General features: G+C 34.9%; 2 protein-coding genes across 3 annotated transcripts; one reads left to right on the top strand and one right to left on the bottom strand.

Annotated features, from left to right (window-relative positions):
• Positions 1-2,287: 2,287 nt before the first annotated feature.
• LOC102621651 (ribonucleoside-diphosphate reductase large subunit-like) lies at positions 2,288-9,485 on the bottom strand. Of its 2 annotated transcripts, none has more exons than XM_025097076.2 (17): positions 9,110-9,485; positions 8,525-8,586; positions 8,339-8,426; positions 7,528-7,791; positions 7,173-7,413; positions 6,893-6,969; positions 6,537-6,707; positions 6,309-6,401; positions 6,088-6,237; positions 5,910-5,996; positions 5,477-5,641; positions 5,284-5,403; positions 4,804-5,006; positions 4,574-4,723; positions 4,334-4,481; positions 3,362-3,479; positions 2,288-2,975 (listed from the first exon to the last, which is right to left on the bottom strand). In XM_025097076.2, exons 1-17 carry the CDS (start codon positions 9,335-9,337, stop codon positions 2,893-2,895), a joined length of 2,448 nt encoding a protein of 815 aa, XP_024952844.2. In that variant the 5' UTR covers positions 9,338-9,485; the 3' UTR covers positions 2,288-2,892. The 2 variants fall into 2 exon arrangements, with proteins under 2 accessions (XP_024952844.2, XP_006473083.2); XM_006473020.4 differs by having other exon boundaries at positions 2,288-2,991; positions 3,393-3,479; positions 9,110-9,484.
• Positions 9,486-9,984: 499 nt separating this feature from the next.
• LOC102621365 (protein LIKE COV 2) lies at positions 9,985-14,102 on the top strand. Its single transcript, XM_006473019.4, has 7 exons — positions 9,985-10,189; positions 10,947-10,999; positions 11,097-11,206; positions 11,394-11,561; positions 11,775-11,872; positions 12,628-12,754; positions 13,618-14,102. The coding sequence occupies exons 1-7, from the start codon at positions 10,076-10,078 to the stop codon at positions 13,719-13,721; spliced, it is 774 nt and encodes a 257-aa protein (XP_006473082.2). The 5' UTR covers positions 9,985-10,075; the 3' UTR covers positions 13,722-14,102.
• The last annotated feature ends 69 nt before the right edge of the window (positions 14,103-14,171 follow it).

The raw sequence follows: 14,171 nt of genomic DNA, 5'->3' as shown, positions 1-14,171 counted from the left end.
TCATAAATCCTCTAAGGAGAAGTAGAATAGTAAATGAAAAAAAAAATTAACTTTATATGTTATAGGGGTGTTCGCGGATCGGATTTTGCGGATTGAACATCAATTTATATCCGATCCATGATTTTGAGGATTGTAAATTTTCAATCCAATCCAATTCACGGATTGAAAAATTCAATCTAAATCCAATCCATACGTATGCAGATTTGAATCAATTTATATCCAATCCACCATTTTGTGGATTGGTTTGTTGATTAAAAATTTTAATTTTGTTCATTCTACGAACTAATTAAATAAAAAAATCTAATATAAAAATAATTTTACTACCGACAAATTCAAAATTGAATAAGATTTAATAAATTAAGTGTTTAAATAAAGTTAGAATAATACAATCAAAGTCTCGAAATATATTACAGTGAAAAAAAAATCTCATTTGTTTAAATCAATATATGAAAATCAACTAAAATTAATTGTTTAGAAAGGTATATTTGTTTATTTAATTATGTTTATTATATATTATTATTGGATAATATATGTATAATTTTAATGTAACTACATTTTAACTTATTTATTTATTAATAAATAGTAACACAACATTTACAAGTTTTATTTTTTAATTAAATAAATTTTATTTTTTTGCGGATTTGCGGATTTTTGCAGCTTTACAGAAATAAATCCATATCCAATCCATCGACTGCAGATTTTTAAATTTTCAATCCAATCTAATTCACCAATCTATAGATCAGATTTTTGTAGATCAAACGGATTGAGTGGATCAGATTGGATTATAAACACCCCTAATATGTTATTTCTTATCCCAAGGGATGAAACGAGTAATTAAAAATCTAATAGGGATATAAATGCTAAATTTGACATTCATTAGGGATAAAACATGCATTCTCCCTTTATTTTAATATGATCATATCAAGTTCAAAAAATAAAAGTATCAATTATTCATGGATCAAGTACTTTTGAGGGTCTCCTTTTATTATTCAGGGATCCTCATTCCTTACCCTCAAGCAATTTTAAATGGGATAAACAAAGTAATGGGATAAAAACAAAATATTATAAATGAGTACGAGGATATTGATCTCCTGCCCTCCCCTCCCCATTGTCATCCCCAATTCCAACTCATAGTCAGTCTCCATTTTCAGCATAATAACTCCAAGTCTTCTATCATGTGGGCAAATGAAAAGTCATATATGCAGCTTAAAATGTGATATTGTTTACCGTAAGTACAGTGAAAAAGCATCTAGCTTAGACTAAAGATAACTTCAACACTTCATGATAATCACGGATTAAGAACAAGGTATACTTAAGTCAAAAGATTTGATGGCAAAAGCTTGCTTTTTTCACGCGACTAAGAAATTAAGAACGTATTATTTGATAAATGAAGTAATATTAAGCAAAGTACAATAACCCCTTAAAAGAATCAACCTACCCCTTAAAAGAATCAACCTACAAAATATTTCCTCTCAACCCTAGTTGTAAGAATGATATCTAGAAATGGTCCGCATAACATCGGTTTCATCTTTGACTTAGAATGGCTTCGGCTCCACAAAGGTGATGTTACATGAGAAAATGATTCTACAAAGGCCTCGTATAATATTCCATGGACGGTTTGCAAATTGCGGCTAAAAAATCTTTTGATTCACTTCACTTGCTATCACCATCAAATCATTCCCCACAATCTGCATTCGTTCCATCAATTACAGTAGCAGATAGCCAGATATATATCCCCAATCATTGGATACCAAAAGCACGTTTGTCACCCAACTAATTTAGAAGATGATAAACACTAAAAGCTAAAAATTCACAGGCAGCAGATGCTGAGTAGACTCTGCAGACTGAAAAAAATCAACAAAAACATTTTTATCGGCTGAAAGTCTATTCGAAGTAATAAATTATATAGCTGGTGGAGCACTGGAGCTGGAGCCATATCTGATATCTCTCACTCTCACCCCCGATCAAAAAAATCAAAAGAAGAATATTTTAATTTTTGTCCTCACCTAACCTTGTTAAAGTCATCTGCACAAATCAAAGTTGAGTCATAATATTCCACTCCTTTTAGGTAAACCTTCAGAATCTAGTTTTCTTGTCTTGATTTTTCAAGATTTCATGGTGTTTATTATGCTTTTCATACAATTCACTAGCATTAAAAAAAATGATTTACTAGTGATAAATGAACACGTTGCAATGTGTGGTGGGGGGGGGGGGAGGGGGGGGGGGGGGGGGAGTGGAGAGGAAGTAAACTGTGGGAGCCAGCTCAAAGAACCACTAGGTAACAACATCGAGCAATTACCCTGCCAGCCTCTTCTAAAGAAAATAAGCCTAGTCGCTACAAAAATTTAGTCATTCGTCATTTCCACTTTAGAAGACATAGTAAAGTTTGTACCAAGGCCCAATAATGAGAGATATTATTTGAGGCCTGTCCCTGAGCGCTATTGGGAACTATTCAGTAATTGTCCAACAGACATGAAATAGGCTTTGCGAAAAACCTAAATCAGAGGCACAGTTAAGCAGTTCAGCCCAGGCAACCAGACCAACGGCTAAAGGTACAGACTCATGTCAACTGCATCAGATAATGAGAAAACCAATCAAATTCCATGTGATTATAAAATAATGCCACCATCAGCTAACAAGAGCGTACTTGTTTATGCATTATCAACATAACACTCCATGCAGGTTTTCAGTTCTGAAAACTTGGTAAGAATATAGATTCAAAACTCATCACTAACTGAGCAACTACAGACCCTTACAGGCCCGGCTGCTGAATGAGAATTGTCAAGACTAAGGCAGTCTCAAGATTGATAAGATCTTGACTTATACTACGTCATCAGCATTGGGCCGTGAAAATCCCTTCATTCTCCATGTTAAAACATGATGCAAAAGGACTTAACTTCCACAGGCCATGCACTCTTCTTGATTCTTCAGTGAACATACCACCTGAGCGAGATTGGCTTCAACATCTTTGTCTGCTCGATTAGCTTTCTCCTGTTTTCCAGAAAACAACCAGAGTTTCACGTCTAGAAATTATACAAATTTATCCAAAAAAGCAGCATTGATTCAGAGGGTCAAACATGTTCCATTTGTTATACAAAATATTGCAATATTGGTAATTAATTCTTCTTCATTTTTTAATAGGTGCTAATTAATTCTTTAGAATTAAATATTACAACTTACAAGGCACAAATTAAAAAAGAAAAAGAAAAGAGTGAGAGAGAGAGAGAGAGCAGTCAGTACTGGAATAATAGGATACACTAAGAATTTCAATCATTTTATCATATTTTTATGACCGATTTAAGTATTTGTCATCAAAAGTGTTAATTACAAGATGGACTGGAATCTAATTAGCCACTAAGACATTCTTGAGCAAAATGAAAAGGGTCAGTTACGTTATTGAGAACAGAGGTATCAACTGTGAATTTAATAGCATCGGCTGCAGCTCGTGTTCTCAGATAATACATTCCTGTTTTCATACCCTGTTGGAAAAAGCAAAACAAAAATATCAATATGAAAATTAAAAAAAGGAAGCAATTGACATAGCAGTAGCATATTATCATTCGTAGAAAAGTATTGGAATCCATAGAGGACTTGAGAATTTTGTTAAGTGAGAGAACATTTGTAAAACTTGAGTTCTGAATATTGTAGCTCTAGATATTTATTTACGGTAAAGAAAGACTAATACTCAACAAATCTGTGTAGACTGAAATTAGGTGATCATAAAATCACAAGTAATCAAAGGCTTTAAAAGTATGTAAAAACAAGTCCTGAAGTCCTAAAGAATATCTAAGAACAGATCCTACTAAAAAATTCTTTCGATATTTATGATTTTCCTCATCACATGTTCTGGATTCCTAATTCAATCTGTTCCTATTCTACATTAGTACTTTATGTTGCCTACTTGGAACAATGATTGTGAACTAAAAGATGCAAATGTTTCAAATTCAACTATAATTGTCTGCCATAACAGTTGAGAAATAATAATCAGTCAGTCAGTCAGTCATATGCCAACGATAGAAGAAGAACAACTAATCTGATATTCCTGAATTCAATTTTCATAATTAAAAGGCAGACATCCTTGTTTCTTTTAGGCACTAATCACATCCAGCCAGAGCATCATATGGAACGGTTCACCAACAAGTGTAATAATAGATCAATAGAAAAATCACCATAATGCTTCAGATATATCCCAGTGCCATTGCAGCAGCAACTCAGAGCCATAATTTACAGCTTAATTGCCAAAGTGGGTAGTAACCATACATCATACAATAAATACACACATTTTTGTATAATATCAAATTTTAGACTTCAATTATTGTATGAATGCTGATACCTTGGACCAAGCATAGAAATGAAGGGAAGTTAGCTTCCCATGGTCAGGCTGCTCCATGTGAATATTTAGACTCTGACTCTGATCTATGTAGCAACCACGATCAGCAGCCATGTCAACCAGTGTCTTTTGCTTAATTTCCCAGACAGTCCTGATATTGTGTAACAGTCCACTTTAACATTATAAAATTACATTACAGGATAGTGAAAAGTATGACTCAAGACAGTAAAAAAATATCCGTACTTGTAGATAGCTTTCAACTCCTCTGGAATCTCAGAGATCTTTGAAACTGAGCCATTTTCATAAATAATCTTGGTTTTAAGAGCATGCGACCAAAGACCCAACTCTGTCAAATCTTTAAGGAGGTGTTTGTTCACTACAATAAATTCACCACTGAAAAGAAAGAAAGATACATGAAAGAAAGTGGCAAAGCCATCCTTGTAAAGGAACCAGGTGAATAAAGAAAAACAAACCTTAAAACCCGGCGAGTATATATGTTTGAGGTATAAGGCTCAAAACATTCATTATTTCCAAGAATCTGGCTAGTTGAAGCAGTGGGCATGGGTGCTACAAGAAGGGAATTTCTCACTCCATTCTTTGATATCATTTCTCTAAGAGAACTCCAGTCCCAGCGATCAGATGGTGTAATATTCCACATGTCCACCTGAAGAATTCCCTTCACAAAAATAAAAAGTAAATTGATTAATTACAAGGAGAATAATTGTTAAATTTCCAGTTGGTAAATCCATTATTGCATTTCTAGCTTTACTATGCCTCAGGCACATAATCTGCATCTTACAAGTGTTAACAAACAAGGATCGGTAATGCCACATCATATACTAGTTACATGTCTGTGTCAACAATAAACAATTCCCATCAAAGTTAAAACATAAAAAGAAATATGCTCAGCGTGGAATACAATCACAAACACTGTAAAAACTTCAGACACATACCTTGCTCATAGGACTCCCGAAATATGTCTCATAAGGGCCATCTTTAACAGCCAACTCAGCAGAAGCTTTCAATGCATGATAGTATATGGTCTCAAAAATGTCTTTGTTCAACTGTTGCGCCTATAGTTGGACATTAAATTGATCTAAACCATCCTCGAAAAAATTAAATAAATTAATCTGAACTAAGAAATACCTCTGGTGATTCAAATGGCAAGCCAAGCAAGATGAAGGTATCAGCAAGACCCTGAATGCCAATACCAATTGGTCTGTGTCGTAAATTTGACCTCCTTGTAGTTTCAATGGGGTAGTGATTGACATCAATGATTTTGTTTAGATTTTCGGTAATTATTTTTGTAACCTTTTGAACCAACAAATGAAAAAAGTGAAATTAAAATGGGATGCCAAATATGTAAGAATAATCAAGTTCTGGATGGTAACTGCTGGAAAGGAGAGTTCATACAAACACATATATAATATGGTCTTTTTTAAAAAAAAAAAATCTTGACAGTATGAGGGAAGCTTTATTAATTAAAGACATATATAATATGGTCTTGTTAGTGTTTCTTTCCACAAAAATGAAACCTTGTAATAAAGGCATAAAGCTTTCCAGGCACAAGAACACAAACCTCAGCTAGTCTTTCAAAATCAAAAAGTCGGTTCTTTGAATCTCTACTTCCAACCAGCTTGGACACATTTGACTGCACAGGAACCCCCTACAACAAACAAATGAAGAATGCTTAATAACAAAATAATAAAGGACAACTATCATTTATCTGAAATAATTAGTAAGGCTTGGAAGACCACCTTCTCTCTGACATATCGTGGTAGAGCAATGGATGCCAGATTGCAAACTGCAGTTTCTTCAGGACTTGAGAACTCAACAATCTCAGTGCATAAGTTCGATGACTTGATTGTACCCAGATTCTGCTGGTTACTTTTCCTATTGCAGGAATCCTGGACATAGAAAATGCATCAAAAGTCTTCCCAGAGGACAAGAAAACGAAAAAATTTGAGTTGGTAAATACCTTGAAAAGCATATAAGGAGTTCCTGTTTCAATCTGCGAATTTAAAATTTCAAACCAAAGTTTTCGAGCCGAGATGACCATCTTTCCCCTACCCTGCCTCCAGAAAAAAATAATATTTAATTGCAAGTTACAAGACAGACAACTGTTTTATCATATCTGGGTGCAACGAAAGAAAGTTAAAGAAAAAAAAAAAGCCTTCAACGCATAAGGGCTGATGGTCAAGTTTACCTCTTCTTCATACTGGGAATACAAGTGCTCAAATTCAATTCCCCAGGAATCAGCCAAACCAGAAGCATCACTAGGGCAAAACAAGGACCATTTTCCATCATCTCTGACTCTTTCCATAAAGAGATCAGGAACCCAGAGAGCATAAAAGAGATCACGAGCCCGACATTCTTCCTATTAACAGAATTAATAATTTGAATGTGTAAGAAAATTATTTTAACATATATGAGTAAAAGAAAAATTCTATTTCAGGAAATCCCAAAATAAGGCATGGCCTACATCAAGGACAATATAGCAGATTAAAGAGGCAGTGTTACTGTTTTAATGTAATTAAGCCCCACGATGCCATCTAACAATACCTTTCCTTGGTTCTTTCTAAGGTCTAGAAACTCGAAAATATCAGCATGCCATGGCTCCAAATATATAGCAAAAGCACCTGAAATGGTAAATAATTCGTTCATCTCATAATGTGTAGGCACCCTGTGAACTGCCTACTAAATTGAAAAAAAAAAAAAAAAAAAAAGCCAATAAAGAAAATTGCGCTGATGAAAGGACTTATTAACACAATGCACATACATATTTATATACATGATAGAAAGCAAAGAATGGACAAAAGAGTTCTCAACATTGTGGAAGTACCCTTCCTCTTGCCTCCCCCTTGATCAACATATCGAGCAGTGTCATTAAACACTTGGAGCATCGGGACAATGCCATTGGAAGATCCATTTGTTCCATGGATGTAACTGCCTGAGGCACGGATATTATGAATGGAGAGACCAATTCCTCCAGCTGATTTGCTTATGATAGCACACTTCTTCAGGGTATCATATATGCCTTCAATGCTGTCATCTTTCATGCACAAAAGAAAGCAGCTACTTAACTGCCATAGCACCCAAGACATATGGAGAGAATGAAAGAACCAAAAGGGTAAATACTCAAAAGATGGGTATGGTAACTTGAATTGCAAATAAAAACAAAGAAAAATGTATCATACCTGGGGCTGTGGAGTGCCTGCATTGAAAAGGGTTGGAGTAGCATGAGTGAACCAATGCTGAGACATCAAATGGTATGTTTTCAGAGCAGAATCAGTGTCATCTTTGTGAATACCAACAGAAACCCTCATCAACATGTGTTGTGGCCTTTCTACAACTCTACTGTCCATCTTCAAAAGGTACGACCTCTCAAGGGTTTTGAAGCCAAAATAATCAAAGTCAAAATCTCTGTCGTAGATGATCGCACCATCCAGGCATGCAGCATTCTGGAACCAATAAAGAGCAACGGTTCAAAAGTTACTTATCACATAATTCAGCTGAGGCTGACTTCGAATTTGGCAGTAGGATTGGAATTGGAGTTTTGCTTCATCACTAAAATTAGGGCTTGGTGTAATTCCAGTTAATTCCAATCTCCAATGGACTATTGCATGTTACCAAAGACAGAGAAAGACATAAAGCATCTTGGGAAGTATAAAATCTTAAAATAACTATCAGAACATTTTTTCCCTATTAACCAATGAAAAAAAGATATTAAGCTTTCACTCTTCCATTTACTCTTCAAAGACTGTAAGTATAGTTATAAAGATCCTGAACTCCAACTTAATATTAAATCTTACCATAATAAGCTTTATAAGCCACAGATCACATAGCTTGTATTTCAATGGACAGATACCCAATTTTTCAATTAAGTAAACCTGATTGAATCTTATAAACTGATTTAAGTAATGGTGGGCAGAAGTATAAGATAGAGAGCTTTGTCAACAGATCTTCACTCTTAAATGAAAAATAAAACAAAGTCAACATGTTAATTACCTTCATTATTATCTCATAAACGTCATCAGCAACAAGGGAAGCCTTCTTCCCAGACCTTTTATTATAATAGTTATACATGTCTTTGATCCTGCATTTTCCATCCATGTTAAATCACTAGGTTATCAGATCACAACCATTTACTTCAAAATCAAGTTACTCATAGAACCAAGAACATTATATACATACGTCTCTGAAAATGAATTCTTTGTGATCTTATGCAGATTCGAAACAGAAACTCTTCCAGCCAACTGCATTACATTATCAAATAATCAAGTCAAACCAAACCCATGGAATCGAATATTTCAAACTCAATAACAAACAATGTAACCATGAAACCAATTCCATAAATAAGTGTGAAATGGAATTACTAGTTTTTGAGTATAAGTGGACCAGTGATTACCAAATACTTTTATTTTTGTAGTTTGAAAATAAGCGGAATCAACACACTTACAAACATACCCACAAAACTTAGGATGCACATGGGATTGAGGTTAAGCAGCTGTAACTTAAAATCTATAGCAGTAAAGTGTTCGTAAATACTATATTCTGTAACTTAAAAATTATGTTAATATAATTTTTTAGTTATACGATTAAAAATTTATTATATCTTTAATAACTTTATCAAAATTATTATTTAAAAATTATATTTATTATATATTATTAACTTTTATTTCATAGTTACATTTTTTTCTATAACAACTATAGCTTTTAAACTATATCACCTCAATCCCGAACAAGTTCTTAAACAAACTCATAAACTATATCACAAACCAAGGCATAATCAGGATGGTTGACGGTCATTGCAGCAGCAGTCTCAGCAGTTAACTCATCAAGCTGTGTAGTGGTAACTCCTTTGTACACACCGGCACAAACTTTTTGAGCCACAAGCACGGGGTCACAGTGCTCTTTACTCAGCCCGTAACTCAGCTTCTTTAAGCGAGCCGTGATCTTGTCGAAACGCACCGGTTCTTTGCGCCCATCTCTCTTTATGACATACATTTTTGCGTAACCGTATCTTTGTCGGGCTTTTCTACGAACAGGTAATGGGGGTTTGTTTATAGCAATGATAAAATTGCCGGAGAAGGGAGCCAAGGTTTGAATTTGAATTTCATCACTATAATTTCTTTTATGTTTTATTTTTGATCCTCTTTTATTTAGAAGATTCCCGCCAACGTGTAAACTGAAGATTGGTGGCTGAAGGTCGGGCCCAAGTGCGCGCCATTTTCGGTGTAAAATGGACTGGCTAGCCCTACGCCGAAGGCTGGGCTCATTTTCGGCCTTTGATGATAATAATACGGGCCGGATCTGTGCATTTTCTCCCAAGTCAAGGTATCTATCATATTTTGAAAGCATTTGGACTCGTATTTACTAATATCCAAATCTTTCAGGCCGAATATGTAATAAGCCGAAGACCTGAAAAATGTAGCTAGTAGAAGAGATGGATTTTTTATTTGTAGGTACCTCCAAAGCTGTTTAATTACAAAAATATACGAAACTTGAATATGTTGCACGAATTCGATGTGAGAATGACTGCACCAACACTGCACAAATTGGTGTAGAATTCTATTCTATCGAAGAGTGGAATAGAATCGAGCACGCTGCCAAACAATACTGGCCTCGAATTTTTTTTTTTTTGGTCAACCTCCATCGAAGAGAATCAGCAAGAGAAAAGACTTGACCTGCGGCGCGGGGTAGATTTAGTTACGGTAACTGAAATCTCTCGTTTTTGAAATTGAAATGGCAGAAGAAAAAGAATCCACGTCGAGTTCACTGAGTCAAGGACTCACTCCTCATGATCCCGAAGATGTTCCTAAATCTCCTCCTCACTCCCCCAATTCTTCCACTCGCAAGGTATATCTTTTTTCTTTTTAATTATTATTTTACTCCAATTATTTATTTATTTTTGGTAAACTACACTTCATTATTTTCTTAATCAAGAAGTAGTTTATTTATTCGAAACTAACTATGCTTACCTGGTACTTGCAATGCTGAATTAGTTGAATCTTTAGCTTATTTGTAATATGTTAACCAATAGAACGTGCTTTAGCTATGTTGTAAGAAAAACAGTGGATTGAAGTTTTGGTACTTTTGCATTCAATTAAATTTTGTGCCTCTAATAATTCGAAGAATGTTATGTGCAACTGATGAAACCTTAAGTTTCAAGAAATGGAGCTTAGCTATTTTCTTGGGGTCTTTGGTGTTGCATTTAATCTGAAAGATGCAAAATCAAGAGTAATATCGCACAACTAGCATGATATAAAGTGATTGGAAGAGCGAAAAAGTATTTTTTTCGCTCTTGCAATCAGAATACCACATTAGCTTGTTTTGATGAGTTTGTGTATGTAGTTTCTATGTGTAGCATTACTATTCAGAAAACATTCTACGTCATCACTGTGCACTGAGGAATGGCGGACACCAGCCGTATGTTTGTTGCTGCAAATGTCGTGGTTAAATATATAAACTGTTGGATGATGTGTCATGCTAGGGGGAAAAAGGGTTCTGCTTGTATAATCTATTCTGTAGTACATTATCGAACTCGAAACATATTATGCTAATTAATTATTTTCATGTCACGCATAATTAACATGTTGCATTTGTATTTGGCTAGGCTTGCTATGCTGTCCTGCAGAGTTGGGTCTCCAAGAAGTTTATGACTGGATGGTAAAAAATTTTATTAAGAGATTTATTTATTTGGTTGGTATTTTGTTTTACTTCTATGTTCTTTTAGTTTTTCATAATTTCAATGGTTAAATTGCAGTGTGGTTCTCTTTCCAGTTGCTGTTACATTTTTAGTCACATGGTGGTTCATTGAGTTTGTTGACAGTTTCTTCAGTCCAATTTATGCAAGGCTTGGAGTGGAAATATTTGGTAAGAGTTTAAAACACCAATTGAGCGTTCTTCCTGCTCTGATGTCTAGGCTTAGTTGATTCCAGTTCTGTTTCCTTTGCGTATATTTCCTGTTTTTTTGAGATCCTTGGGGGTCTCAATGGATCTTGCACCTCTTTTCTCATTGATATTATATCACTTCTTGTGTTCATATTGTTGTCTTGTGCAGGCCTTGGGTTTCTAACATCTATCCTTTTCATATTCTTTGTTGGTGTATTTGCTTCGTCATGGCTGGGTGCCACTGTGTTCTGGCTCGGGGAGTGGTTTATAAAGCGGTTGCCCTTTATGAAGCACATATATTCAGCCTCTAAACAAATTAGTGCAGCTATTTCTCCAGGTAATACCAGCTTTTTTGGGTCAACTGATTTAGTTGTTACATCCTATCATTGCGTGTGTTTGAACGCTTTTCCCAGGATTCTTGCTTATGTATATCTTGGACACTGAAAGAGATTCAGGGATTGATTGGACACTGAAAGAGATTCAGGGATTGATGATATAACTTTTTATTTTCTGTTTAATTCAGTAATCGATTCCCTCTTTTCTCATGCAGACCAAAACACCTCTGCTTTTAAAGAAGTTGCAATTATCCGTCATCCTCGTCTTGGTGAATATGCTTTTGGTTTTATAACATCATCTGTTGTCCTTCAGGTAGATACTCTACTTGTGCAAGTTGATTTCTGTACTTGACATTGTGCTGCCTGAACCAGGTTAAGAGGACCTGAAAAATCGCCAGTTAATGATCATGATGGTTTCCAACAATTCTGTGCCAGATATTTTCTTGGTGGTCCTTAATTGGAAACGATAATGTTATACCTACTTAGTTGGGATACTTAATCTATATCCTAATAGATGTGGCAAATGATGTGTCACTAGCTGATTGGTTCAAGTAATAGATAATTATTAAGCCTTATCATCTTTAATTCAAATAGTGAATTTCTATTAGTGACGCATCAGTTGGGATACAAACTAAGTATCCCAACTAATTAAATATAGCATTGCTCAAATTGGAATGGGAATGCACTGTGCTCGTTTGTAAATAACAAATTTCTTTAATATGGCCACCACATTGTTTGGATTCATTTGTAAAGTAAAATTGTATCTCCTTTTTGGTTGATGAATGAGCTGAATCATGCATTCAAATGCTTATGGATGTTGTTGAATTTGAAAAAGAGGTTAAAAATGGCATACAAAGATTTTGCAAGACAATTAAACATATAACAATGGGATATGTTTATGGCCCTGCATGAGCAGTTGTCATTTTGCAATATCAGGTAGATCCAATAACTTCTTTTGAAATTTAAATAACAGAATTAAAATATGTATACACAGAGATAATGTGATTTGCCATTGTTTGCTTCTGTTTAAGTTTCTTGTTTATTTGATTATTGACTGGTTGATTCCAGAGGGACCATGGAGATGAAGAGTTGTGCAGCGTTTATGTTCCAACAAACCATTTATACATTGGTGATATATTTCTGGTCAACTCTGAGGAGATCATAAGGCCAAATTTGTCTGTTCGAGAAGGAATAGGTCTGTTTTTCCTTGCTAATTACTTTTTCATTTCTTTGTTCTCATTGCAAAGCTTTTGATGTTCAAGACAAAACTTCTGTTTTCTGTTCTGTTGTCTGAATGCTTCAAGCTGATTTTTTCTGGATTTTATTTTTTGGCTGATCAATTATCAAATGAAACTATAGCTTGAAATGTACATAAAATGTTTGGAAATATTGGACTAGTTAGCAAATATGTGAGAAGGAAATACTAGTCATCTTTATAGGGTGAACCTCTCAATTGTGCTACTGGAGATTTTCACCTGTTGTTCCTGCTGCGGCATGAAGTCTTTAACACTTGGACGTGTTAAACTGTAAAGTTTTTTGTGTTATGTTTACTGCTTCAATACCTTGTGTTTTACATTCCATGAAATTTGGTATTATTTTTAATGCATTGGACATTCTGGCAATATGTTTTGGTTGCTGCTTTTCTTGATGGAACGTTTTAACCAAAAACGATGTTTTAGTAAGGTCCTTATTATTTTTCTTGTATGATGATGTAAATTTGGGCAGCTGGCACCTGTTAGTGCTCACTGCCAACGACAAAAAATGAAACGAGAGACAGAGAGAGAGCAATAACAAGGTGGAATTGTGAGAAGCTTATTTCTTTTAAGTTGTTCCTGGTTTGTGACCAGAGGGAAACTGTTAGATGATTTGACATTGTAGAAGGTGTCTAATTATTGAAATTTATTTATTTGACCGGATAATTGGTGAGCCTGATCATGCCTGCATGAATACCTTGCAGTTTTAGATCTTTCTTAGAGTTTCTTGCAGCTGATGGCTTAATTTATTTCTGCCATCAAAGGTCCTTTCCCCGATATTGACTTACTTTTTACTTGGATGCAGAGATCATTGTTTCAGTTGGAATGACGATGCCACAGGTAATTTCTCCTATAGAAAGAGTTCCTGCTCATCCGGGCAATAGAATCCCTTTGAACAGGATGATGTGAAGATACAGAAGACACATGCTTCTGCAATTTCTTCCTGCATTGTGCATTTCCTTTTCTTCTTCTTGTTTCGTGGAATTGAAGGATGTTTGTTTCATCATGTGGAAATCATCAAGAATACAAAAAATAGGATGGTTAGATGGCGTTTGCCGTTCAACCAGGTCTGACATGATCAAACCTTGTTCTTGGCGAAGAAACTTTTTTATAAGAAGCAAAGGCATCTATGATCATGAAATAGGATTGTTATTAGAAAAATTTTGCTTTATCACAATGTGTAAATACTATATAGCTAACTCAACTATTGTTGTAATTGGTCTTCCCCCCCGCCGCTTGATAGGGTTGTAATTGATGTTAAAGGGAATGAAGTTTCAAAACTCTTTTTAACTTCCTGGTATTTCTCTGTTTCTGAGATAATTGCAATCAATTTTTTCTACCCTGTTTATTAATTATCAT

The sequence above is a fragment of the Citrus sinensis genome, chromosome 5 (assembly GCF_022201045.2).
Source record: "Citrus sinensis cultivar Valencia sweet orange chromosome 5, DVS_A1.0, whole genome shotgun sequence".
NCBI classification, from domain to species: Eukaryota; Viridiplantae; Streptophyta; class Magnoliopsida; order Sapindales; family Rutaceae; genus Citrus; species Citrus sinensis.
The sequence above is the reverse complement of the archived record's forward strand: the minus strand, read 5'-3'. Positions and strand labels throughout refer to the sequence as shown.